This window comes from Phasianus colchicus, chromosome 8 (genome assembly GCF_987193195.1).
Source record: "Phasianus colchicus chromosome 8, bPhaCol1.hap1.1, whole genome shotgun sequence".
Classification (NCBI taxonomy): domain Eukaryota; kingdom Metazoa; phylum Chordata; class Aves; order Galliformes; family Phasianidae; genus Phasianus; species Phasianus colchicus.
This window is the reverse complement of record NC_143443.1, coordinates 1,745,571-1,772,710: the sequence shown is the minus strand read 5'-3', so window position 1 is coordinate 1,772,710 and position 27,140 is coordinate 1,745,571. Positions and strand designations below refer to the sequence as shown.

At 44.5% G+C, this 27,140-nt stretch overlaps 1 protein-coding gene across 3 annotated transcripts in view; it reads right to left on the bottom strand.

The window, feature by feature from the left end:
- PRKG1 (protein kinase cGMP-dependent 1) overlaps nt 1–27,140 on the bottom strand; it is a 395,197-nt gene that overhangs the window by 248,308 nt on the left and 119,749 nt on the right. For 2 of the 3 annotated variants that reach the window (XM_090144719.1, XM_031602529.2), the window contains exon 3: nt 3,647–3,760. In XM_090144719.1, coding sequence (XP_090000845.1) covers nt 3,647–3,760 — 114 coding nt within the window. Of the gene's footprint in view, nt 1–3,646; nt 3,761–27,140 lie in introns of those variants that run through there. The other variant, XM_090144720.1, reaches the window with a different exon arrangement.

Below are 27,140 nucleotides of genomic sequence, written 5' to 3'. Positions count from 1 at the left end.
TGTTTTACTATCAGAGGCAGAGACTGAAATGCAAGAAATAATCTATTTCTTAGACTGGTCCGTCAGCTTTCTGTATCGTTATTCAATGGTGAAAGCTGGAGTCAAAGAGATCTTCCAATGGGTAGTGCTGCTCAAACTCCCCAAGCGATGAGGATCAAACCTTCCTGCCCCCAAATCCTGAAATAATAATCCACTACGTGCATAGTTTGGAGGGGGAAAAAAGCCTCCTACCTAAGGGGTTTGCTACTGAGCAGGATGGATGGGGAAAGCCAGGGTACATAGGCATAGATCTGCCCCCGTCCCATCCCACATCATGTAGCACAGCTGAAAACACAGATTTTAAGACACAATTGTGTCTTAACAACTTCTATTTGAAGACACAACCTGCTTCCTCAAAGAGGTGCCAACAGCAATTTGAGATATGTAAGTAAAAAGGCATATTTAGAGAATACTTCTCTGCCAGAGTAATCGACACGTCATTTTCACCTAAGTTATCATGTGTAGGATTCCCTTTTTCTTATTCTAACGCACTGAATAAAATGATCAGTTGGCACCAGGGAGGAGAGTCCATGATGCTGCATTACATTGCAAGTAGCCTCAAGTTTGCATGTAGGTAAGGCAATAGGCTGGTGACTGGGATTTAGATTCCCTTACACAGGGAAGTGATTTGTGAGCAACCACATTTCAGAAAGCTCTGACGGTGCTTCAGACTGAGCATTCTCCAGCAGAAAAAGAAATTCTCCTTACAGTATCTGGAAGTGTAAAGCAGAAGCTTCAGATGAGAGGAAGCCCTTGGTACTCAGCAGCGTGGCTCCCCTCAGACCCCATCTTGCTTTCACCTACGACTGTAACAGCACTACAAAAATACCACAATAGTTCTCCTAGTTCAAGCTTTCAAAAGACCTGTGTTGCCTCACGAAAGAGGTTATAAGGAACCAGAAGGAGCCAGTTGAGAATAATTAAACCTTACAGTCTTCTCAAGCACTGTCAAAAGGCAAAGGACCTCCTGTAGAGACTGATCCCTTGAAGTTGCAAGCTCCATGGAGTGCACGGCAGCTGAGGAGCCATGGCAGGCTGCTGGGTAATGGCACTGACAACTTGGTTATCCACCAGCACACGCACACATGAGTTAGAACAGGAGACAGTGCACAGCCTGAAGGCACCTCTGGGCTCCCACCACCTTCACGCATCCTTCGCTCGGTCTTTGTGCAACTTCGTTTTTTAGATGTAGCATTCCTGTAATGAAGTTGTGGCAGGCACACGAGAGAGCACTTCTGACACTGGAGGGAATAGAAATCCACCTCCTGAAAATTGGGAAGGCCTGACGGAAAGCGTTTCTGCAGAACGATGCCCCCTCCCAGCACTGCTGCTGACTGGGTGTCTGCTCTCATTACAATCATCAATTGTTCATTTCTCCCGAAATAAACCTTGTAATGATCAAAGTTATCATCAGAGCTAATGCAGTATTTGCCGGTGTTTGCCCTTCTAAAGATTTATGACATTTATTTATCGTTTAGCCAAAAGAACAAACAGATGTCTGAAGCTGGTTATTAGCAGCATTGACAGCAATTTAAGTCAATAATGCCCTAAATTGATCCATATGCCTCAGAGACCTGGCTCTGCTCAAATAGGTCCAGCTGAAACAGGTCCCAAAAAACGAGCTGTGACCTTGCTCACCACTATACCTTAAAGGACATAAAATCAATTACAACCTCAACTGCGACTTACTTCGCAGTAGAGAAAATCCACCTAAAAGTTACATTTAAAAAGGAAACTGCAAACCCAAGGAGGTGCAGAATTCTCCTAATTTTACAGTGCCAAAGGGAGAGGAACTGAGTAGAACAACAGACACAACCACCTCCTTCCTGAAGGAAGATCTCTGAGGATGTTAGATTACTGACCTAGTGGAACCTAGTGGTTCTAGTGGAACCAACAATGGTTGGCAACCCTGCCCACAGCAGGACATTGGAACTAGATGATCTTTAAGGTCTCTTCCAACCCAAACCATTCTATGACTCTGTGAACTGGTAGTAAAATGAACTGGTAGTAAAATCTCTATGTAATATATCAGTTGCAAGACTAGTTGCAAATGGACACTGCACAAAATCCAGCACAAGGTGATGCAGTATTTGTGCTGACAGAGCACTGTGCCCTCCCCAGCCTCCTGTCACTGTAGGATCTCCATCACCAACCCTCTGGACCTTACACTGGATGCAAAGACAGGTGATAGGACTGCAAGGAGAATGGACCCACAGGGTAGGAAGCCAGGATGGATCAGCAGCTGCTTCCCACCCACACCCATGGTGCAGTGCTTCCCACATGCATTTGGGTCAGCATGGCACAGGGAGCATTCCAACACGCTGCACAAAGCAATGTGGGGGGCTCCGAGGCCAGGGCTGTGCCCTGAGGCTTAGTATGACCTGAGTGCTATGAGCATTTGTTCCATCATTTGGGATTATGGATTGCTCGGAAGCATAAACTGCGCTGCCAATGATGTGACCATGGGTTAGCCAAGGATTTATTTGCAATAAACAGTCCTTGTAAAAAGGCAAGGTTTAAGCAGGCGAGAGTGCGTCAGTCTGCCTCTTTAGGATTATGGAGAACAGCATGTTCTTCCCAAAACATCCAGTTATCCGTGCTTGTTTTGACACTTCTGTCCATTGCTCCTCTTTCTTCTCTCTCTTTTTGAGGCAAAAATTGGATATTTTTGAAAGACTCTCTTCTAAACAGGGGCTCGCATACCTCACTATTTTCATACCACTTTTTTTGTCTCTGTATTACTTTCATGATCTATCCCACCTGTGCCCTAACTCTTCCCCTACAGCACCTTTAAATCACAGAACTATATTCCATCCCTTATAAAACCTCTCCGCTTAAGATTTCATCTTATCCTCAAGATCAAGAACTCTCAACTAAGTATAATCTGTATTTAAACGAAAACATATGTACAGTGTACACAGTAATGTGATTTCCCTCCATCTATTGTGCAACCCAAGCTTTTGTGCAAACAAAACAGATTACAGGAGGAGAGCCAAAGACTTAGTGCAGAGGATCAGTGCCATTCAGTTTTCTTCCAGTTCTGCTGGCTTGGTCAGTTTAGCTGGAATACGAGGTCTCATTCTGAAAAAAAAAAACTAGCCTTACTTCCAAAGTGTCCCTTGAATACTTATGGAGCAAGGTGCTGGGAAACCTTTCTAGTCGGTGTCCATCCACAGGGCTTGAAATAAGGTGGAGGATAGGAATGCAGGAGCAGGACTAAAAAGACAGCCACGCTTCTTGGGTAATGACACGAGATCCATGATCAAGTGGTATGAAAGCTCCTATCCTACACCTTGCCCTGACTCTTGCTGTGGGCATCACATACAGAAAACTACAGACATATGGTAGCATTAACCACTGCGTTAATACAGAAGGTGCCCTGTGAGAACAAACCTTAGTGAAAGAACCCAGTGAAGCATTTCGTTTCTATCTTCCTCCTGCTCGTAGTTCCTAAATTCAACAATATAATCCGTGCCACAGAGAGTTTAATTAATTAGGCAAGCTCAGCATCTAACAGAGGCTGCAACTCCAAAGGGAAGACGAGGAGAAACCTGCTTCCCAGGGAAATCCTAAGCCATTCAACAGCGAAGTTCAGAAATGATCTTACTTTTGACAGTTGCTGTTCGAGTGCAGTTGTAGAGGATGGCCAACTCCCCGAACACCTTGCCTGGTCCCATGGTGCACAGCTTCACGCCTTCCTTCGTCACTTCAACCTTCCCATCTGTGTGAAGGGAAACAAACAAACAAACAAAAAGCTATTTAAAAGGGGAAAATTTCCTTCAGACAAAGCAAAACACTATGAAGAGGAGCATGTAACCTCAGAAAAGCTGTAAAAGCCTTGCATATATAAGCTTTCAACGCTTGAGTTTTCTCAGTGGAGCATCTGTCAGGAAATCGTAGTATACTAAACTCATTTGCTTCATGTATTATACTCCAGGTGAAATTTTCTTCTTTTCTTCTTTAATTAAAAAGGAAAAAGGTTTAGGTCTGTAACACCACAGATGAAAACCATGGAGCAATTTTGCTCATTTTCACCAAGCAACTAATCCCCGAGCACACTCATCCGTGAATAACACAGCTATTACCAAAAGGAAAATTACTTTGACCCATGGCTGTTATTTAATTCACATCCTACAGAACCTTTTGTTTGTGAGCATTTCACCCTAGGACAGCAACTCTGTTCTGTCTGCTTGCCAACCCTGCCAAGAGGAGACATGCAAGGGGGATTTAAAAGCAAAAGGTGAATAGAAAGAAAGCAGTCAGGACCAGTTTGTGGTTTGTTTGATCCAGAACCACCTATATTTATATGCTGGACACTAAACATGGCCTGGAATGCTTCAATAACACATGTGGATTTTTCTGCCACAGCTCTACAACAAATAGCAGCAAAGAGAAGGCGGTACCTCACTTCCAGCTCACGAAGCTGTTTTCAGAGAAAAGGAAAAGAAATCTGAGCAGTAGGACACAAATAACACCACTACTCAGAAGCATTCTGAGATCTGCCCCATTGCTGCAAACGTTGCTCCCAAAGCAAGCCATGTGCATCATCCACTTTGGGTCAAAAGCATATATGCCCCCATGCACTGTTTATTTTCCTAAAAAGTCTTATTTATAAAAAACACATTGTTTGCTCACTCTGGTGCATGGCCATAAGTCAACACTTCCTCACACGTGGGGCAGAGAGGAAGAGGAGACAAAAATCCCGCAGAGCAGCGATGAAGGCTGGGAAGGATTGCCCTGGAGCTGGAAAGAGCTGCTGGCAGTAAGACACAGAAGTGTTATCCCAGCCTCCATGGGCACACAGCCTGCTTCCCACACCATGCCCAGGTGTCACAGCAGACTTTGAGAATCGAGATGAAGGCAAAAAATACTGCCCACAATGTTTTAATGCAGTCTTTGTGGTCCTTCACAGCATCAACCATTTCTCTTGGTACACCAGAAACGTAATGGTGATGAAATTGAAGAACTAACTTTATAAGTATGGAGACTTCTCACCAAAATATTTGGATATAATCAAGAATACGTATGACAATGCCCTACAAAACTAAAGCTTAAGCAAACTCGTTTTACTTACAGAAGAAGGAATCATAAAGGCTGAAGTTATTTGGCTTGTGAATGGTTATCCTACCTTTGAGTTTCAAGGCACAGCTACAGAGCTGAGCAGACAACCAGAGATGCTCAAATTCCGAGTTGTTTCAGTCTCATGGCTAACTCAAAAAGAGAAAGATCACAGTTTGTGTTTCCCATTCCCCAGAGGTGGTTTAGGGTTTGGTTGTCAGCAAAAAGAAAAACAACAAGAGTTTCTTTTGATGAATTCCATAAGGATCTTCTACACGAGAACTGCTCAACTTTGGAGGCATTCAACAATAAACACCAAAACTTGGCTGGTTTAAGAAACAAGGATTTACATGCTCATTTAACATTTGCCTTCAGGCTAGTTTTATTCCCCATAAGAATGTTTTAAGCAATTGAAAGGCGAAAGCCTTTGACATGCCTGCAAGTGAACCTGGCTGCCTCTCCTTCAGTATGCTACAGGACAAATGTCCTGCCTAATTACAATTGATTGCACCAGAGCAAGTGTCCCATTCTCCTGCTGTGCAATAAAGCAATCTGGAACATGAAGCACCTGACAATAAACTTGACAGAGCAGAGCCAAAGCCACCTCCCTTGAAAACAGAGGGTCTGACAGTCCTAAAGAAAAGGGATTTCATCCCTTTGCTGTTGCTTGCTGGCAGCCTATGCAGGGCAGCTTCCATGCAGGAAATAAATTGCTTGCTTTGATACATTAACCAGATGCAGAAGCCAAAAGAAATGCAAAGCAATAATGATCATTTAATGGAGATTAACAGATGTGTGCACCTTCCTCTGACATCTCCAGAAGGCAAATACTGAATATAATACAGGTGATACTCACGGCAAGAAGAAACCATCCAAAAATGCCATGCTTCTGCCAAAGCCTTGAGTGCTACTGAACTCAGTATTGATATTTCATTTACAGCACAGCTGCCTTTGCAGAGATGCAGCCTTCAAACCTTAAGCATTCAAACCTTATGTTTTTCTATCAGCTGTAAGAAAGTAGTCAATATCGATGGAGGACACACAGGTGTTTTTAATGTAGACAGAACATAAAGTAAAATAAAAGTCTCACGTCTTCACTACTTGCCCAGAGTAAAGGCTGGCAGCTGCATTTTGGTGACTAACCCTGGGTTTCCCCCGAATTCCTATTCTTCCCATGTGATCAAAACATGCACCTCAAACGGTGTCCCCAGTTTGGGTTTCTCACAAGTGGACACAGTGTGAGGGCAGCTCCAGAGCCACCCGCCTGCTCCCAGCAAAAAGCTGCCAAGAAGTCAGACAGATTGGGAATAGTTCAAAACACTGTGCTTCCAGCAGATGCTTCGACATCCCAGCTGCACAGGAAGCACCCAGCTTCGTTTTCAGCCTCCTTTTTCCACCCTTGGGCAAAACCAATCGCTCAAGCATCCCAAAATCCCACACACTCCCCTGTGCAATGATAAACAGAGCTCCCAGGCTGCTCTGCTTTGATGAAGACACATGGTTCTTCATTACATTGAGTCCATCCAATAAAACACTAAATAGCACCTCTGTCTCAACTGCATCCATGCTGCAACAAATCGAACTACAAGCCAAACTGCACTCATGTGACTCTCTCGGTTAGTAAGGTTATTTTTAATCCTAATAATTAAATGGTCATTTTCTCCTTCCGGGTGCAGAGAAAAACAGATTAAGATGACTTGAAGAATTTGTCAGCCTGTCTGTAATTCATATAATGGGCAAACTTCTTGTGCTGCTCTCCCCATCTCTGTCGCTGCTTCTTTCTTTCTCCTCCTGGGCAATAAAGGAGTCATTAGAAAAGACCAATGCTTTCCTTTACTTTCAGTTGTGTGTCTTAGCTTTTGAGACACGGATGGGACTTAATAGTTTTATCATTTTTCAAGTGACTGGTGTCAGTTTAGATCCTGGACCCTAAAAAACCCTAAACAAATGGGCAAAACTCCTGGTAGGACTCTGATTTTTCCCTGCAGTTACAAGCAAGGATCACAAACAAACACAGCATATTGCAGAAATCAGGAAAATAGTAAGTCTCAGCGTGAGCTCAGCAACAGGCACACGGGCAGCAGGATACAGATTTGGGCACTAAATGATAAAAAAAAAAGCAGGATGTAGAGGGAATTCCCACTTGATCCTGTGCAGAATTCGTGAGTGGCTCCTCACTGCTTTGTTGCATCCATGCTGGACCACAGCCTTATTTATTGGATGCTGTTCAAGCTCTGCTCTGAAGTCAGAGCAGTAATTATTGCTGGTTGGTTTTCTTTAAAAACCATCATGTGGATCTGCAGATTTTCCTGAACACCAATGAATATACTTCAAATGCCAAGCCAGTGACGAGGCTGGAGTTATTGCGTTATATAGCAACGTTTCCCACTTCGAAGTGCCCAACAGGCAAGAATCAATTTAGAATTTAATTTACTTCAACAATACTTGCAAAGAAAATGACACATTCACAGGTGGGGGAAAGAGGAGGAATGAAAGACAAGAGGTTAAAATCACAACCAAATGGAAGACGAGGGGCTAGAGCCCCCACCAAATATAAGAGAAGGGGCTAAAGCTACCACCTGTCACTGTCCAGACCCCCAGCAGCACCTGGCCCCTGGTATGCACTGGTATATTTCTTCTTTTAGCCAAATTTGGGCAAGTTTTGCAGAAGAACTGCAATAGGTAGAGAGAGAAGACAACAAAAAGCACATTTTGCCAAATTCAAAGTCATGTTCCCAAACATGGCAACAATGCAAGTTGTTGTGAGAATGTTTTGAATATGGAGAAAAATGGAGTTATTCTTTAGACGCCTCCTTGGAAAAGATTAAACAACTTCGGATGACTTTTTCCAGAATTGTTTCATTTTAAGCTGGCATCTGCAACAGCAGTTTAAAGCTCAACCTCTGAGTTCTGCAAGTGCTGTATCCTAAACGATACACAACTGGTTTTTAGTGTTTGCTGTTAAGAAATGGGCTGGGGGCAAAGAATTAACATGTGACATCTCAGAAGACCAGAGAAGCAGCAATACCCCTCGGTTTTAAGTCCAGACCTACAGAGGAAGGATGTGAGGAGATGACAGGAGTTGGGGGAAGCTGCAAACCCAAGATGAGAGGAAGGCACAACAGCAAAGCCAAGCACCAGAAGGTCGAAGCCACCCCAGCAAAGCAGAGCTGCACACAAGATGTTGTGATTTGAATTATAGGGGTGACATGACAGGTTCACGGCAGAACCTGGAGGACCCAGCCCATGTAAAGATGCACATCCTCCAATACCACTCAGAATAGTTACAAATGTATATTGGTGAGATGTCCATCCTCTCTTATCAAGCTTAAATCCCAAGATCCTCACTGTTGGGATGCAGTCCTGCAGGGTGTGGATAAGTCGCCTCAAGAATCCCTTATCTTTTGTCCCTGAATTACTTCTGACAGTTTCAGACTAAAGGTGTGTGTGTGCAGTTTCACAGCTTGCATAGGCGAGCATAATGAATTCATTTGCAACGAAACTGTGAGACTGTTTTAAAATCTACTGAATGCAGAAAAAAGCCGCTAGAGAAGCCTCTCCCAAAGAGAGAGGGATTACGAGGACTGAGGAGACAATGAAAACATGAAGGTAAAGTCAAATCAAATGCACAGCACCCTGTGCAGCCCCGAGCCCTGGTTTGCAAGCCGTGGGCTCTGTACTCCTCCATGGAACTGACCTGCTGCTTTTGGAAGCTGAATGTGAAATAAAGTCAACCGAAGAGAACAGATGAGCTGCACGTTTATCGCTAGGTAAAATACTGAACGCTTTTCAGGGCTTGTTTGCTTTTCTAATTCGACTCGGTCTTATCTGGATACAAAATATGTTTCAATCTCAAGAACAAACAAACCCAACCCCAGCAACAAACAAATCTCAACCACAGACTGCGTTCCCCAAAGCAGGCAGCTCTGTGCAAGTGCTGCTGTCATGCCAAACTCACGCCTTGGCTCCTGACTTGGCACTGCCACCACGATGCCCACGAGCACAAGTCACCTCATTTTGGTACTCCAGGCCTGCACCCACGGTGCAGCCACTTGTGGGTACCATGAGCAGGGCTTTGCTGGAACCAGGCTGTTATGTGAAAGCAAACCCATCCCGTGAGTCAGTTATTGCCCTGGCTGTGGGAAACCTGTGCAGCATGAAGGCGTAACAACCAGCTCACCCTGAGACCCCAGTGCTTTGCATCAGCACACCCACGGATCCCTTTGGACACAGGGATGCTTCAGGATTTTGACACAAAATAGCACGATGCAAAGTTTGCTGCCGAATGCCCTGAATGTTTTGTTCACCTGGTTCAGGCAGCTGTGGGATTAGTCTGAGTTTATTTCCTAGCTCCAACACTCTCCAGAGCTCTGGCTTTCATTTCCTGGCTTTTCAAAATATTTTGGAAGTATTTCAAAATGTCATCAAAAAAAAAAAAAAAGTCCCAGCTATAAACCTATAAACTGCTGGAACTAACCAGTCAATTTTAATTTCTTCTTTTAATTAAAATGAAAACTCCATTTAGTATGTGCTGTGATAAGTGATAGTGGGACATGCAATCACTGCAATCTCTTATTAAACACAACAGAGCAAAACCAATGGCTGAGATCCACTGAATGGCAAAAGCATGTCCCCACCCCCCCATCTTTCTGCCCAGGATAAACACGTGCTCAAAACACAAGGATAAGAGAACAGATACACCAAAAACACTAAGAGGCACTTCACACAGAAGTTGGAAATTACAGAAAATAAGAAAAGGCAAAAAGTGATAAACATTTACACGGTGATTATTTCTTACCCTTTATTATTGTGGGACCAACTTTATAGGCTGCCTGACAGTGATAGGACAAGGGGGAATGGCTTTAAACTAAAAGAGGGGAGGTTTAAGTTAGGAGGAAATCTTTTGCTCGGAGGGTGATGAGGTGCTGGCACCAATTGCACAGAGAGCTGTGGGTGCCTTGTTGCTGGAGGTGCCCAAAGCCCAGGCTGTGCTGACTCAACCCTGTGCATCCCATGGCAGTGGGGTTGGAGCCAGACGAAATTCAAGGTCCCCTTCAACCTGAGCTAATCTGTGATTCTACGCTTGTATATGTTGTCTATCCACATATAAGTACTTAGTGAATATGGCTTGGAACACACAATGCCAAACACATGCAGCTCTAAATGGAAATCATACTTTGCAAAATACAAATTGCTTAAGAAAAATCTTGGATGAGAAGGTTTTCCAGCCTCTCATCCTGACCACAGTTCCGAAAGAGACATCACGGGGCTAAACCAAAGGTAGCAGGCTTCCAGCAGATGGGCAGGCTATGTCCCTTGCTCAGCTTTGCCCTCAGAGCTAGAGAAGCAAGCACTGTCCCCAGACTGGGAGTGCTCTGGCCTGGCAGAGAGATTTCCACAGCCTCTCTCTTTGGAAATGTGGCCCCATCACACACAGTGCTCAGAAGCCAAGGTTACCTACGTACAACAGCAGCTCCCAAGCTCCCAAAGCAGCACTCCTCACTGATCCTTGCTGTCTTATTTTCCCTGTTCTTGTGATATCTAAATACCTGGGGCAAGATTGAACCATGCAGGCTTGGGAACTGGATGGAAGCTCAGGCTTCGTCCTGTGCCAACAGCTCAGCAACTTCTCTAAAACTCAACTTCTCAAAAACTCAACCATTTTTTCCAAAACAGATAATTTTCCATGAAACCTAAACACTTTACCACCACGAGAAGCACCACTGGATTCCCAAGCACCTCCAGAACAAACTGAAGCACATCAACCAGACCTTAAAAGCATTGTATGGGAAGGAAGGACGGTTTGCAACATTTTCCGCATGGGAGAGCAGGGAAAATAGCATCACTAGCTCAGCATAAATCCTATGAAAAATGTCAAGCATGACAAAAACCATCCAAAACAATCAAGACGAGAACAAAGAGTACAAAAAAGTGTCAAGAGCAACCAAACTGCTGACTCCTCAGGGATTCTCTCATACGAGGATGATCTAGATTCCAAAATAAACTAGTGCAGGCAGTGTACCCAACAACCTCCATTTGTTGCTCTTGTATTGCTCAGCACTGCCCCAGATCCCTGTAACTCCCAGAGCTACCTGCCCTTCGGCTGACACATCTCCTGGTTCCTGATGTGGCATAGAAACACGAGGCTGTTTTGGAGCACAATAAGGAGTCAGAAATTCGGAAGAAATCTGTGGTCTGTGAGCTCTAGTAGGCCACTGGGTTTTAAGAAGAAAATGTAGGAAGTGAGAGAAACTGAGTCTATAACTCAGCCTCCTCCTTCCCTCGTGCAGAGCTGTGTATTTGCATTACTTGCTTCTCAGGGAAGCAAAGAAAGGCACTCTGCTAAGGGAGCTCGTGAATGCTGCAAAAATGCACAGCACGTTTGTAGGCTCAGGCAAGAGCAGGACACAAGGCCAAAAAGGTACTTTCCATACACAGAAACTGGAGGATAGGCACCAGATAGCTTCTGTTAAGTGGGGCCTCCATAGACACATGCAGCCTCATTTTTTCCAAATTAAGCCTGAAATTAAGACTTAGACTTTTCTTAAAAGCAACTGGAAATCATCTGTTCAGTTTGATTTTTACCAGCCCTGTTCTTCATCCTCATTTTGCTCTACAAAGATCCAACACTCCAAAGCCACACAGTATGAAAAGCTTAGGATATGGGCAAGAAGCACAGCTGGAAACAGATATCCAAAAAAGTGTAGATGGGGCTAAAGGGCAAACGGTATGATCTCGGTTCCTCTCCTCCATGGGCAGCCAAAAGGGCCATGAAAATGCTCAGAGATGTTTTGCACAATGCTTGAAATGCTGAAGTGAGAATGTTGACTCTCGTGAGGCTTGCTGGGTGATCACTGTGAGGCTAAAAGATTGCTTTGTGCTACGAGCTCTTGTTTAAAATCAAAGTTGACAAATGGGAAAATTACCAGATGAGAAACACCTTGCGGTATAGACAGACATGATTTCTGAGTCAAATGTATTTGAAAAGTCTCTTCTGGAAAGAGAAGCAAATTGAGTTTTAATTAGTTTTGCATACATAAAGTATACAGTGAACTTCAAGTGGCGAGCTTGGGTTCACAGCTGCGACCTGCACTACTCCAGGTTAATCCAAAAGCTGCTCTTTAAGAATCTGAAATGCGGACTTTTATTAGATGCTACTTCATGTTTGCAAATCAGCATGTTGTCTCGGCTCGATCAAATGTGATTTATTACTGCCTGTAGACATCAGAGAGAGGCCAGAACCACTGCACCGACATTAACTCGCCAGGTAATATAGACTGGCAAATCCCATTTTGCTTCTGCCTTCTGTCACCAGCTTCTTGGCAGTGGGAGGGAAAAAAAAATCTAATGCTGCTGTCCCTGGGCATGCAATCTCAGAAGACACAGCGGACAGGTCTGATGAGCTGCACACAGACAATTTTTCAGCTCACGGTCAGCAGCTTTACCTTACATTACATGAAACAAGGTTTTCTTAGAATCCAGTTCACGCATTCCCATCCAAATGGCAAGGTCTATACTTGATAAGCATAAGGGGCAAACATTAAAACCAAACGAATCACGGGCTAATGCACAGCCCAACAGAATCAAGGTAGCTTTGGGTTGGCAGGCTTGGCATGTTTGGAATCGCTTCCACATGGCAAACACTTGCCTTCATGCCCACGTCCCATGGGAGCACCCTGCAGATGCTGATGGGTATTGAACCGTGCCACAGCTCAAAGCTTCCTGCTGAACTTGGGCAATCCACTTCTCTTTCACTGCTGGGAGATATCAGCTTTCTGTCTGTTCATATTTACTTCTTCCTGTCTCCCAAGCACGTGCATTCTGTGCCCCACCATCACACCATCATCCCCTATTTCACCAAAAAGCAAAGCACACACAAGCGCTGGGAGCTCAGGTGAAGACATACAACAGTGTAAATCACAGAAATGCATACCAGGTTGAAATTAGAGGCTGAAGACTGAAAGTGCAGAAGCATTAAGAAACAAGATGCACTAAGATGATGGTTATGGTTATGGATTCAGAAAAGAGGAAATATAGAGCCACCCACAAATCTCATTTTCTTTGTATTTTGGCTCTGTTCAGGGAGCTGAGAGAAGGAGGAGAAAAAATCCAGAGAGGGTCCCACCATGCAGACCGTGCTCTGCAGGATGCCATTTACCCTTATTCACAGGAATGTCAGTGTATGTTCAAGGACTAACACCCACTTATTTCCCAAGAGGATCTATCAATTTCCCCCTTTTTTGAGCAGTTAGAATAAAGCCTTTTCTCCAAGTGGTTGCCTTCCTCCTACAACACATAATTGCTCTGACGCTTCTCCAGGTTTTTAATAACAAGTATATCGTGTTATATTGAGCACCGGCGGTTGGAAAACTGCCTTGAACAGAGTCAGAAATGCAGAGAATGGTTGTGAGTTTCTGCAGTGTGTTGTATTTGTCATCAACAGGCATAAACCAGCTCACAGAGAAGCATACTCCAGATTCACCTGCAGGAGGATCCTCAGCTGTGCTCCCTAGAATCACAATTACATTTACTGTGCTCTGGATGGGTAAGATCTTTCCTCTCAATGATCCTATGATTGAATAGATCCTCCCCCAACATGATTTCCCCTTTTGAAAGAGAAGACAATTCAGCAAAGGATTTGTATCCAATGCGGGTGTCCCTGCCTCCCAAAGCCAGGGGAGCTCCTATGTTCCAGAAGTGTGGCATGTAATGCTTGAAAGCATTGCTCAGTTTAGCATCCTCCATGCATGAAAAGCAGAGCAAAAGCAAATGCCATCACCATTTGTGATGACCATGAGACTGTGCCCCAGCAGAGCACGCTGAGATTTCCTTCCAGGGATGAAGAGTCATCTAGTTTAGCATAGGATGGGGAAAAAAAACACCAATGTCAAAAGCTTAGGATGCTTTCAAGTCATAGCAGCTGACCAGGAAAGGATAATGGCATTCAAATAAGATGTCAATTTCATGCAGCAAATGTAAAATACGTGTACTTCTACCTGTACCACATTACTCAAAATGAGCAGATGAGTGGCTGTGGCTAATGCTGTGTAAGAGAGAGATTTCTGAGGGCTACCATGAGAAAACCACAATGATGGCTCAGCACCAGTGCAGGATACAAGTCTAAACAGCCCCTAAATTGCACCCATCAGCTGCAAATAAGGACTGAATGACTGCCAACCAAAGCTCAGGGAGGCTCATTGTACTGCCAGCTCAGCCACCAGGTTTGAAAGCGAGTAAGTGATGTCATGCTGAGCAGCTAATAAGGAGAGAGCTGGCTGACAAAAGCAGAACCACTCTCAGTTACTCCTCAAGAGTTCCCTCCTGCCTTCCCCTCTGCCAACATCAACAGGGTCAGGAAATCTGAGGCACCAGCAGTTCAAAGATTTCAGAGGAACTGACACCTTTAAAGGTATTTCATCTCACCTTCGAGGCTCCCAGGCTGTGTGTGACCCAGCTGTGCTGGGAGCAAGCTGAAGGCCCATCCCTGGAGGGTGCTGGCTGGCACCCTTGGCGTGGAATCCACCACTGGGATTAATGAAAGCCTGGAGAAGGCTCTTGCAAAGTGCAGATGCCTTCTCTCCCATTGGAGAGATCCTCCCAGTGGAGGAGATAACTAATTATGTTGCTTAGTGGTCACTTTTGGCCACCTAGCCATCCTCCTCCAGCACTGTGCTTGCCTTTGGGTGGCATTTACCTATCTATCTGTGTTGAATTAACTGAGGGAGGTGCCCCAGAACCAGGCAGGAGCAGTCTTTTGAGTTGTTTTCACAAATCTCAGCAAATACGGAGAAGCCAGGATTTCCCAAACAGAGTTACGAGAGTAGGGCTCACCATTTCCAGCATGACCTAAATCCCAAATGATAATGTACAGAACACCTCCTGGCTTCAGTCACTGGGTGATCCTGAAGCAGGCTAACACCTGAGCAAGTATTACTTCAGATACCTCGAGAAGGCAGGATTCATACAGAGGAATAAAAACACCAATAAAAATCCCAATACAGAAATGCGTGCAGATGGTCCACAGAATGCACATCTCAGAATAAGGTGTACAAACCTCATGTACACCCCCAAGAAACATCAGTCCAAGCACTCTGGCATGTTAATAGCCATCTAATAGCTTAGATTTGACACACTTTAAGAGGAGCTTTTTAGCATCCACTGCTTTGTTGGGCAGCATAGATGTGCTTGCTGTGTTTTATGAACTGGTTTTATTTGCCAATGTAGGAAGAAAGGAAAGGGAAAGAGAAAGCAATAGTTCCTTGGCAAGCCTGCAGGAGCTGCTACATCCAGAGAGCACATTAATCTAATACTGCTGTCATACACTGTCAGCCAAACCAAGGCAGGATGCATTCTGGTGGCTCACCTGTGCAACCCTGCAGCTGTGAAAACAAATTGTGGACTGCTGAATTAGCACTGCCACCAACTGATCCATCAGCTCCTGGTCCACATGCACAGCCAAAGTACAGCGGAGCCATGACAAGAGTGGTGTACTCCTGATTAACAGAAAGTAAGATGCAAACCACACACATACACACAGTAAGCACACAGGGGATGTGGATTCCTGCAGCTCAGAGGGGAGAAATGGTACGGATACTCCTTTCCATCTTCCTCATCTGTTTACTTTCCAGTCACAAAGAAATGCATCTTCGTGTGTTCTCACTGTGCAGAAGCAAAATTTGGGAGGCAGAAGGGATGGAAGCAATTTCACCATGAGCTGTTGGATCCTTTTGCTCCCTGGGGAGATCTGAGGCCACTTTATTTAATTGGTTCTGTGCTCCATTTTGCATTTTAAGTGTTTGACACTCCTAGAGCATCACAGAGGTCAAACTGGAAGAGAGCAGGGATGGGGAGCGAAGCACAGCAGATCCAGGGATGTGGGCACTGGGACCCAAGCATAACCCAATACAGATTCTAATCCCAACCTGCACTGCTGTTCAGATAGGTAACTTTGAACAACTGCTTCACACCGCAGTTACCTTTTCTCACTCAAAAAGCATTTGCTTATTCCATATGACAAATCCCAGGCTTTCCTTTCTAGGTTAAAAACATGCTAGCCATAACCCTTCAAGCATTCATTATAAGCTCGCATGTATTTTAGTGCTCTTATTTACCTTCTCCTTATTTGGACAATTGCATTGATCAGCAGTTTGGAAAACAATAATGTAATAGAGGCATTGCTTTGTTCTTAGTTTTCATGCACCTGTATCTCTCTGAGGGGGAAGAGGAGAAGCCTGCCCTTACTGCACAGCCTAAAGGACTTCAGCAGGAAGGCTCTGTGGTTACCATCAATGGTATTTATTCTGTGCAATTACTAGAATCCATTAATAGCAATGCGTTTATATCAAATTCAATTTAAGAGTGGCCAAAAGCTACAAGAGAAAAAGGCAATGCAATGCAAGCCCCAAAGGTTTAATGATAAACTTAAGTTTGCATTAATATTTTAAAGCTGTTGTGCACCCAAAGGTGGAAGATTGCAATAGAAATCCTCCTCCCGTTTGTGCTTTTTTACAACAATCTGGCAGTGAAAGGAAGTCTTGCAGGATTTACTGCTCTTACTTCACCCTCTTATCTCCCCCCACATGCTTACAGCAGACGTGCTGCACTGCCATTCAGAAGCTAATTAAAACTCCCTTACAAAACAAGAGCTGTGCACTGACGATCAGCATCAGGAACGTGCAGCCCATTGATGGTAAAAAATCGGAAACACTTTCAGATCAGTAAGAACAGCTTGCAGTGTAGTTTGTTCTGCCTCTCTGGAAGCTTAGCTCTTGATCACAGAACTGCTCAGCAAGTATCTTTTGGTATAAACCCATTTACGTGTCAGCCATTTAGGAGCAAATTAGTCATTTTCTACCTTGTACTGGTGCTGAACACGTAAATCCACGGACAAGCATGAGCTACAGAATCAAGACTGCTGCACTCCTGATTCATGATTCAGCAAGTAAGGGTCAATGATTTCTTTACATTTAGTAACCAGTTAGGAGCAGTTTATTCAAAATGTTTTCTTCTGAGCAGGACAAAGGCCCTGACATTAGCAAACGACCATAGGAGCCGCATCTGCACCCTATTTACAGCTCCCTCTGTCTATCCTCTCCAGAAGTAGCTGGAGTGCCTCTGAATTTCTTTTAAACTGCATGCTCAATTTCAATGTACAACTGATTTCTTTTAGCTAAACCAATCGTTATGAAACCAGCCAAGAAAACATGCGGTTCCTCTCCTCAAACTCAGAACAGGCTCTCCTGGCTCTGTTCTCAGCAGCTAGGGGTTCCTCTGCTTCCTAATGCTAGTCCATCTGAAAGATATATCCAACGACTGTACATACAATCCCTGCATATGCACTACTCATTTTGGGGCACACAGGGAAGAACAACCTGGGAAAGCCAAACCAGTTCCATGGGCAGAAGCTGGGGGACCAGAGTGAAGCAAGTCCCAGATGTGTCAGACCCATGCTTAGCAAGGAGGAAAACTGGCTGGCATCCTCCTGGCACCCCAACCCCCACCTGAAACTGAGTCCTGTGGGGCAAACTGGGGCACTGAGATGTGGACTCTGCACTGGCCAGGAGCACAACTGCATTGAAAGCAAGGAAACCCTTCAGTAAGATCTGCTCATGTTTCTGCCTTGGGCTTTACAACCTTAATAATGGTCTTTTAACAGTTTGCTATGACCATTTAACTCAGCACCACGAATAAATACTTAGAGGCAACTGACACAGTAAAACTCAGCCCTACGCAGATGCAAGCTCAGGAGATTCAAATGCAAGCAGACAACTGTGGTTTAAGGGGAACAACAGGCACACTGCTTTCCAACCCAAAGACATTTCAAATGTTCTTGCTTGAAAGCATACAAGGGAACCACTGGCTGGCTCCACAGCTAGCTATATATTCTCCTACTACTCAAACCCTGTGGCTCACTCCAAATGCCCTTTATATGTTCAGCCATCATCAGAAGCACATCAAGAACATAAAACAGCAAAAACCAAAGCCAGTCTTCTGGAGCAACTCATCATCCCACTCTAAGTATGGCTCCTTGTTTCCTTGGTTATCCCTGAAACCATTGAAGGTTGAGGAGAATGAATCAAGCAGGGAAAAGCAAACATCTCAGCCACCATCAACTGCCAACCTTCAAATCTTTAAGGCAGAATTTAAGTGGGGAAAGAGACCCTAAGGAAATATGAGGAGCAACGCAAGGCAGACAGTTGCTTTGCACAGCACAGACCTCGGCACACCGGGAGATGTGCCCACTTCATCCAAGGATGACTCACACTGAGATCTTGCAGCCTTCACTTACAGAAAGCAGCTGGTAATTGCACTGCCACCGATCACTAATTCAGTGTAATTGTTCTTGACAGTAAGAAAAAAAGGAAGAGGAAGAGGAAAAAGGAAACAGAAACAGAAAAGGAAAAGTGAAACACAATATTGCACAACGACTGACTGGAAGTCTAAACAACTGTAATTAAGAGTACAACTTTACTAATCTGCCTTCTTCTAATTCTTAACCCAAGCTACACAGCAGCCCCCTGCATGAAAGCAGGGTGTCTTCCATTATTATGTATGAAACAAGAATTTTAAACCCTGAGATTGTTACTTCAACTGGAAATAACCAAATTCTACTGGATATTCCAGGAGAGGTGCTAGTGAGCCAAGGAAGCAGTCACCTAGATGGATTGCTGGCTGATGCAGCTCTCCCAGGGCTTGCTGGACGCACCTCTCTGAGCCTGAAGGCTACCCTAATCCATCCCTGGATGCTCTGGGTGAACCCCAGAATGACTTCAGTGCAGCAAACTGAGTTGAAAGGAATGAATGAAGGAGGTAGGTACAAGTGAGGAGGTGTATACCAAATTTCTCAGTGCATACAGGCGTTGGATATGACACAGCAGTGGGTGTCCCATCCCTCACTGAGATGAACAAAAAATATTTCTGGAAGCTGGGAAAGATTCTCCTCCAGAGATACTCACGCTGTTGCTAGAATAAACCTGTGTGCTTTGCAAAAAGAGTGCTTATGGTGGCAGAAAGCAACAAACATTACAGCTAGAGATGTATTTTCCTAACGCACACTGCTTCTGCTTGCCAATCAAGTGCATTTTAATTGACATGAAAGCTACAGGATCTCTCTCATTGCTGTTGTCTTCTCATTTGGAGAATTTTCCAAAGACCAATCTGGAGAAATTGTTAGGTAAATATTTTGCATTCGGAGCATATGTTATAATAGATTCAAATCAAAGTATGCATTAAAGAAGAACTGACATAAATAGCTGCTTAGCTATCTTGCTGCCCAGAGTGGTATTTCATCCACTGCAGCAGCACATTTCCTGCACTCCCAGCAGTGGCTAAGGGACCTTGGTGTCATCTCAGAGTGCAGGGCACCACGGCTGGTTCATGAAGCACAGCTATTTTGACCAAGTTTCTTATAAGATATGACTAGAGAATAACGTTCCAATAATCAAGCTTCAGTATTCCTATTGATGGCTGTGCAGAAGTGATATTTGACACATCCCAATCCCCCACTTGATCGCCTCAGATGACAGAGGTGTCTTTTGTAATTCACACGGAATAAGAGCAGTGTTTAAAACTATGTATTAAATGCTCTGAAAACCTTTACACAGGTGTCTGACTGAGAGCAGAAGAAAGTGAGCACAACAGCAAAATCAACTCTTGTCCAAATCCCAGAAGCAGCTCAGACAGAGGAACATTTGATGTTCAAACACCTCACACTTGCAAAGTAGGAGACGGCCCATAAGTGATCTTGCCCTAACTCTGCCTACCAAAATTCCTTCACTAGATGCTCCATCTCTAAATTCTTCTGTTCTCTCCATTGTAGCACCAAGATCTATCTCGCGACTGCTCTGCCCTCACAGGGAAGTTCTCATTAGGCTTAAAAATATATATGTATATAGTGATCAAATAAAGCAATGTCACCTCCTAAAGGGCAGGTGGCACTGGCATAACAGCCACATGCCAGAGGGAAACTACAGGTGTCATTATGAGCCACACCAAGAATCGAAATATCAGAGCACTCGTAGGATTCCAGGAAAGCCATGCTCACTATTTGCTTTCTCCATTTGTACCCATCCAGTTCACCTTTTTGTTTCTCCTCTCAGATGAGAAGGACAGAGCACAGACTGTGCTTCTGAATGGGAACACCTATTCGTGCAGCTTGCAGCTGAGAGACCAGCAGCCAAAGTCCACACTGCTGCTTCTCAGATCCAAACCTCAGCTCCGGGCATTAATGAAAGGAAAAGTCTTTCATCTTCCTGAAGGAATGTGTGAGTGCTGTTACTGCCTGGGGCCAGCTCAGCCTGATGAGATGATAACCGTGCCGTGCATCGGCATTTTCCTATCTCCCCCCATTCCCTTGCATTTCTGCAATAATAAAACCGGTGGGAATTCAGGTAAGGATAAGCCCACTAATATAGTTCTGACATCTTCTGGCTAACTCACAAAGAAGAGACAGTACACGTCAAGAAAACGCACAGCTTTTCTTTCTTATAAAGTTATTTGCCAAGCCTTCAGTGCATGTAAGCAATTCATTAGTAAGCTCAAGTTATTTGATAAACACTGCTAACTCAGCCAATCCCAGTGCATTCCACTATCAGCCTATGACAACTGTGAATGCAAGCCTGAGCGCCTGAGAAGCTGTTTTCCTCTCCTGAACAGTCCCAAGTGTTTCTTCTAAGAAGAGGTGTTTTAATTTCAGGGTGCCTTCCCCTTCACTGGTTTCTTAAGACAGCAGCACACGGACACTGCTCCACCTGCTGCAAGAGCTGTGCTCCCACACACCAGATGGGCACCAAAATCACGATGTGAGAAAAGGCAAATTCACCATGTAAGAAGTCTGGAAAATCTGTCCAAATATAGCATTTCTACTTTCCTTTCCAAAGATGACACCAAGCTGGCAGGAAGTGCCAATCTGCTTGGGGTAGGATGGCCCTATAGAGGATAGGCTGGATCACTGGGCTGAGGCCAGTGGGATAAAGTTCAACACGACCAAGTGCCAGGTCCTGCACTTTGGCCACAACAACCCCAGACAACGCTACAGATTTGGGGCAGAGTGGTGGAAACACTGTGTGGAAGAAATAGACCTGAGGGGGCTGGTTGGTGCTCGGCTGAACATGAGCCAGCAGTGTGCCCAGGTGGCCAAGAAGGCCAGTGGCATCCTGGCTTGTATCAGAAGTAGTGCAGCCAGCAGGAGCAAGGAAATGATAATCCTTCTTTACTCAGCCCTGGAGAGGCTGCACCTTGAGCATCATGTTCAGTTTTGACTCCTCACTCCAAGAAGGACATGGAGGCCTGGAGGTGTCCAGAAAAGGGTGGTGAAGCTGTGAAGGGTCTGGAATACAAGTCTTATGGGGAGCAGTTGAAGGAGCTGGGATTGTTCAGCCTGGAGAAGAAGATGCTCAGGGTTGACCTTATTGCTCTCTACAACTACCTGAAGGGAGGTTGTGGTGAGCTGGGGGTCAGCCTCCACTCTCACGTAACTGGCAATAAGATTAGAGGGAATGGCTTCAAGCTGTGCCAGGGGAGATTCAGGCTAGCAATTAGGAAATACTACTTCTCTGAAAGAGTGGTCAGGCACTGGAATGGGCTGCCCAGGGAGGTGGTGGAGTCGCCAACCCTGGAGGTATTCAAGAAACATTGAGATGTTGTATTGAGGGACAAGGGTTAGTGTGGAAATACTGGTGATAGGTGGACACTCAGCCTGGATGATCTTGGAGGTCTTTTCCAACCTTGGTGATTCTATGACTCTGCTATCTTCAATATGTTTTTCTATGGTCCAGCCACCTGCACTGAACAGTTCCTGTGGGTTCTGCAGGAGAAGGGTGATTGACTCTGTCAAGAACCTGCTGATGCTCTTCATCTGTTCCAGAGGAAAACAAACAGAATAAAGAAATAAAAAAAAAAGAATAGTGATAAAGAAAAAAAAGAAACAAGGAGACATGTCCTCGGAGATAAAATGGCTGATGGTACTTCCAAAGATTGATGGGACTTGTAAAGAGAGAAAGCTCAGTCAGTACGTGAGGCAGGTGCCATAAATAAAGGGACAGATAAAAGTTTACTCTGACAGTAAAACAGTACCAGTAATGAATACAATTTTGTAGCTCTGTGGACCGTGGCTCTGCAGGGAATCACTCAGCAGAAGGTGACCAGGAAAAGCAGGGCTGCTGCTGGCAGGCTGAAGTCACGCATTCCCCTGTAATGGGAAACACTCTGGCACCTGCAAATCACTAAATCTGAAAGGCACAACTACTGATAGCCCAGCTCTGGGGCTGCAGTGTGTGGGCCTGCCAACAGCAACAGGATTTAGTGTCAAGAAGCTCATATTTACCTTGCATGGAAGGATGCAAAGGGAAAGGAGCCAGAGCCTGGAGAAGGGAAACCATAAAACCCAGCTGTGCTTGTTGGAGGATGTGGCGCTCAAGGAAAGTGGCCCAGTGTTTGGAGAAAAGTCCCACAGTGAGGTTGGTTATGACCCTAGCAGGAAAGAATACACTTATTTTTCTTCCTGATAGTCCTAACAAGGCATTTTAGAAGACTATAAAGGAAAAGAATAGGCTGAAGCCGAGAGTGTGTACAGAGGTACAGAACAAAATGCTAATTCATGGACCTGAATGAAAAGAGAGGGGAAAGAAAACATGCTCACTCCTATCTTGGCTGGGCTCGCTAGCAGAAAAAAAGTCAGACAGAACAAGGGTTTGTTTCATGGACTCAGGAAGAACAGGTGACTGCAGATTGAAATAACACCAGCTAATGAGGACCAATTGGGGTGGGTGCTCCTCTCTTCCTCTAGACTACATGACTTCAGGGGGCTGGAGTCAAGAGGCAAAAGCTGACCCAGATGCTGAGAGGGTAGAAAAGAGTTTAATTCCTAGGTGTATCTTTAATTAATGTGTTTCTTAAGCTTATCTTTTTGCACTGTGGTTATGCTGTACAATTCTACTTTTTAAAGCAGCCATAAGCTTGTTTAATAGAAATCAGCAATAAAGTCCAATTGTAGGTGACAGCCAATTCATTCAGAGTGACTCATTCTCCCTTTGTTCTTTGAGGACAGGTGGAAAATAGAAGTGTTGAACTTCTACATGGATTTTACTTGATGGATATATCAATGTACTGATCAAACAGTTTTTTGTAAAAAAAAAAAAAAACCTGTTTTAACATAGTGCAATGTTAACAATTCCTTGGTTTTTATTTTATTTATTTTCCTCATCTTCAACAAGCACTCCCATTGTTGGCAGTAGTAGTGGCTGGTATCCGTAACACTCAAGTAGAAGACATAAGGACGTGATCTGCTTAAATTACATCATCCTAAGCAGAAGCATGAATCCATCTGATGACACTGCCCCAAATAATGAGCTCATACAACCACTTTGTGCTTCAGGACACATCCTATTCCTCTGCCAAAGTGATGCCTTGATAGGTCTGGTAGATTTAAGTTCTGTCTCTTTGAAAAGTAAGAACCAGCCTTCCCTACTCTGCTTAAATCAGTCCTGAGGCTGCGGTGCCCATGGAGACACGTGCCTTAGAAAGCAACAGGAAGCCAAAAGCATCTCGTGGGTTTGCTGCTGTGCACATGCTGTGCACTGTTCCCCTTGAGGGGATGGTGGCTGCCAGACTCGCCACAAAAGTGCTATTGGTGATGCCTAGAGCTCTGCACAGAAGAGGGGACTCCAATCTCAAGACATAACAGAAGGAAAAGAAAATTAAAAAGTCTTCAGATTGCCTGAAAATCTCTCATTCTCTCAGACCGAAGGCAGCCTCGCTGGCTGCGTTTGTTTCCCTTTGCACAAACAGCTCCTTCAGATGCTGCCTTTATTGAGTGATTCTCATAATCCAGTCGTCCACTTGGTCCTAAACCCACAGCCTCAACCACAGCTGTCAGAAGCTGTCTCCTGCAAGCTAAAGCTTCCAATATAGGCAACATCTTAACTCAAGTGCATTACACAAAACCTTTCAAGGGGTGTGTGATGTTGTTTTAACAGCCCTTTGATTTCGAGCAGCCCATGTTATGAAGACCAGCTTTTTTCCAGTCACAGGCAGACCGCACACAAAGAACAAGGTCACAGACCACAGCCAGACTACATGTTCCTAGCTTTAATGGGCACAGACCACATGGAGCCATGTCAAGCCAAGACCATTCCAGCTGCAGCACAGAGCTTATCCTAGAGAAAAAGCAACGAGAGCAGTGAAAGTGTGACTGACTGACTTCTCTTCCACAGCCCATGCTGGACCCATAGAACCACTCCAAGCCAAGCCATTACTATCTGCAACATCTTCTTGTCAGACCTGGTACTGTAACTCTCTTATTTAGTGTCAAATATACTACAGCTGCTGCATTCACTACACTTACAACTTCAGCAGAAAGAAAAGGCTGCGGAGAAATAGGTGCATTTCCTTTAGGACATACGGAATAAGCTATCAAAGGACTTCTCATTCAACGTATGCACCTGATATTCACAGCATTTTATACCATGTGCAACTCCCACTTATTGCTTTGAAATGAAATTGAGCTTGAATCAAATTCTCTCATCCAAAACCTTCCGTTTTCTTTGCAAGGCTCAGAGTAGGAGAGCATTCAGATTCAAACCCAAATCCCCGAGGTTAAGATGTCTCTGCAGTTTCTGACGGGATGCAAGAAGATCAGCAGTCTTCCATATCCAGATTTGCCTACCTTGTCAGCTTCTCTGCTTAGAAACAAGAAAAACAAAACAGGACTTGTCCAGGCCACATAACTGAGTTGGCAGCAATAGAAGATGCTTCAGGCACACGGTGTGCACAAACCCCTCTCTTGACCCAATCCTTTTTACAGAGATGGCACAGAGCAAAGAGAAACCTCAGAATCTGGAATGCTTGGAAAAACATGAAGAGATCAGGGTGATATGGCATTACCTGACTCCTTTAGTGAAATTTGTGTAGAGGAGCAGAGATATCCCTGCACACACAGTTGCACCTTATTCATGCCATCACTTTTCTCAGCACATACATTTGTGAGCAACTATTTTCAATGTAAAACCTCATGAAAAATCTCCAACAAACACCTTGAGATATCACTACAAACTGCAGTCACTGCTTCTGAACCAGACTGATAAATCAGTTTCACAAAACAAGGTCAAATACCCCACTGGTTTTGTCACTTTTATTTTTTTATGGCTTAATTTAAAAAATTTAAAAAAAATTAAAAAAAAATAAGATTAGTTACTTACATACATTAACTATATTACATATTTTATGAGAGCTGCTCCGAAAGTAATGGCTCCTATGAGATTCAGTTGACCCATGACATCAGAGTCAGATGTTTGTTGCATGGTGGTAAAGGTTGGAAAAGTAAAGCACTTCCCAGCAGTGCTCCATTCCATGTTGATGCTGTGACAGATGGCAGCAGAGGGGCAGTCTGACAGAATGGAGTCTTTGAGCTCTTTGTACCCATGGTAGTTTCCATGGAAGTAAATAGGAGGCATTACTTTCAGAGTGACCTACACAGATGTGGCCCAAGATAATTCCTCTTCACTCAGCGTGGCCCAAGCAAGCCAAAAGGTCAGACACTGGTGGCTTAAAAGGAAGTAACATCTATGTCAAAGCCTTTGGGGAGGAAAGGGGGAACAAGCATCCCTTTTACCCACTTCAGAATCACAGCAGCAATTGAGCCACAGCAGAAGAGGGATAATGGAGAAGAAGCAGGCGATGTTGATTGGAGAAGCAATTTGAAACTCTTTACAATTTTCAATTCTCGCCCACTACGCCACTTATCTTTCATATTCTATTGTAAGGTTAATTGCTTACCAAATAGCCACTGAGAAGACTCTGGGAAATAATTTACCTAGGAACTGATGTTCACATTCTTCAGCTGGCACCAGCCTCTTCAGCATCTATAAAAAGCATCTGGAAGCACAATTAGCCCCCCTTCAGCCTCATGACAATAAGCAAACCAATCCTTGCTTTTATGCCAAGCCAAGTTTTCCAAGGACACAAACAAGCACAGACCTCACAGTTGGAGGCAAGCATTGGGTTCAGTAGGACACCAACTGCAGCTTTCCAAAGGAAAGCCACCCCAGCGAGTGCTGGTGAGTGTAAGGGAATCCATAGCCCAGTAAAGCTGGATGAAAATGCCAAGGAATCCTTCACGTAGAATTGGAAATAAAAACGTTACACAAAGGAAACAAAATAGTTGGTGCCTTGTATTCCATTCCTTGCTCCATGGGAGAGTGGCTTTCATTTTGCCTATCAACTTTCTCCTGCCATTCTTCCTCCTGAACACGTATCACAACTCATATGCTTGCTAATTACGCTTGTACTAAGGCTAATTTACCTGCAGGAGAGGCTGCATGAAATGACAAATCCCTAGGAGAGTTCTGCAGGATGAATCCTGCAAGGGACTCTTGTTGCCTGTCCGTACCACCACAGCTCTCCCAGCCGCTCCACAGGGACACTCATGAAACCAAGAGCCCCACATGCTTGCTGAGAACAAAAACTAAGGGATTAAAAAGTGCAACTGGATGGTAACCCCAAGCTGTGAAAGCTCTGCTAGCACCCAGAGCTGCCTCTGGGCAGCCCCAGATGCTGGTGGATGGTGCCCAGAGGGTAAGGGTCCTGATAGATCCCCCTGGATCTGTGCCCCCTGGCTCTGGTGTGCCAGCAAAAGGAGAACATCATAGAAATGTGGCTTGCCCTCCAACCTCATCCTTTTCTGGAAATAAAACATCTCCCATTCATCAGGGGATGTGATCCAAATGAAAGCAGCCCTGACGTCCAGCGCCATGCCCAGCATCCACCCCTGTCCATCCTTCCAACCTCCTCCTCCCCACCCATGCTGTCAAATCTATCAGTGTGCAGCTCTGGCCTAGAACTTCACTTCCTTCTTACGCGGGAAATCTGGGGAAGGCTAATGCACAGAGCACACACATTCATTTACTTGGGAGAGCAGTCTGAAAGAACACTAAAGAACTAATTATTTAATGCTAATACCGATATTAGACCACTGTCTACTAATGAACCAGAGAAAACAGTATTATTTGCTGTTTGAAGCAGAAATAAAGAAATTGTAAAAAAGAGGA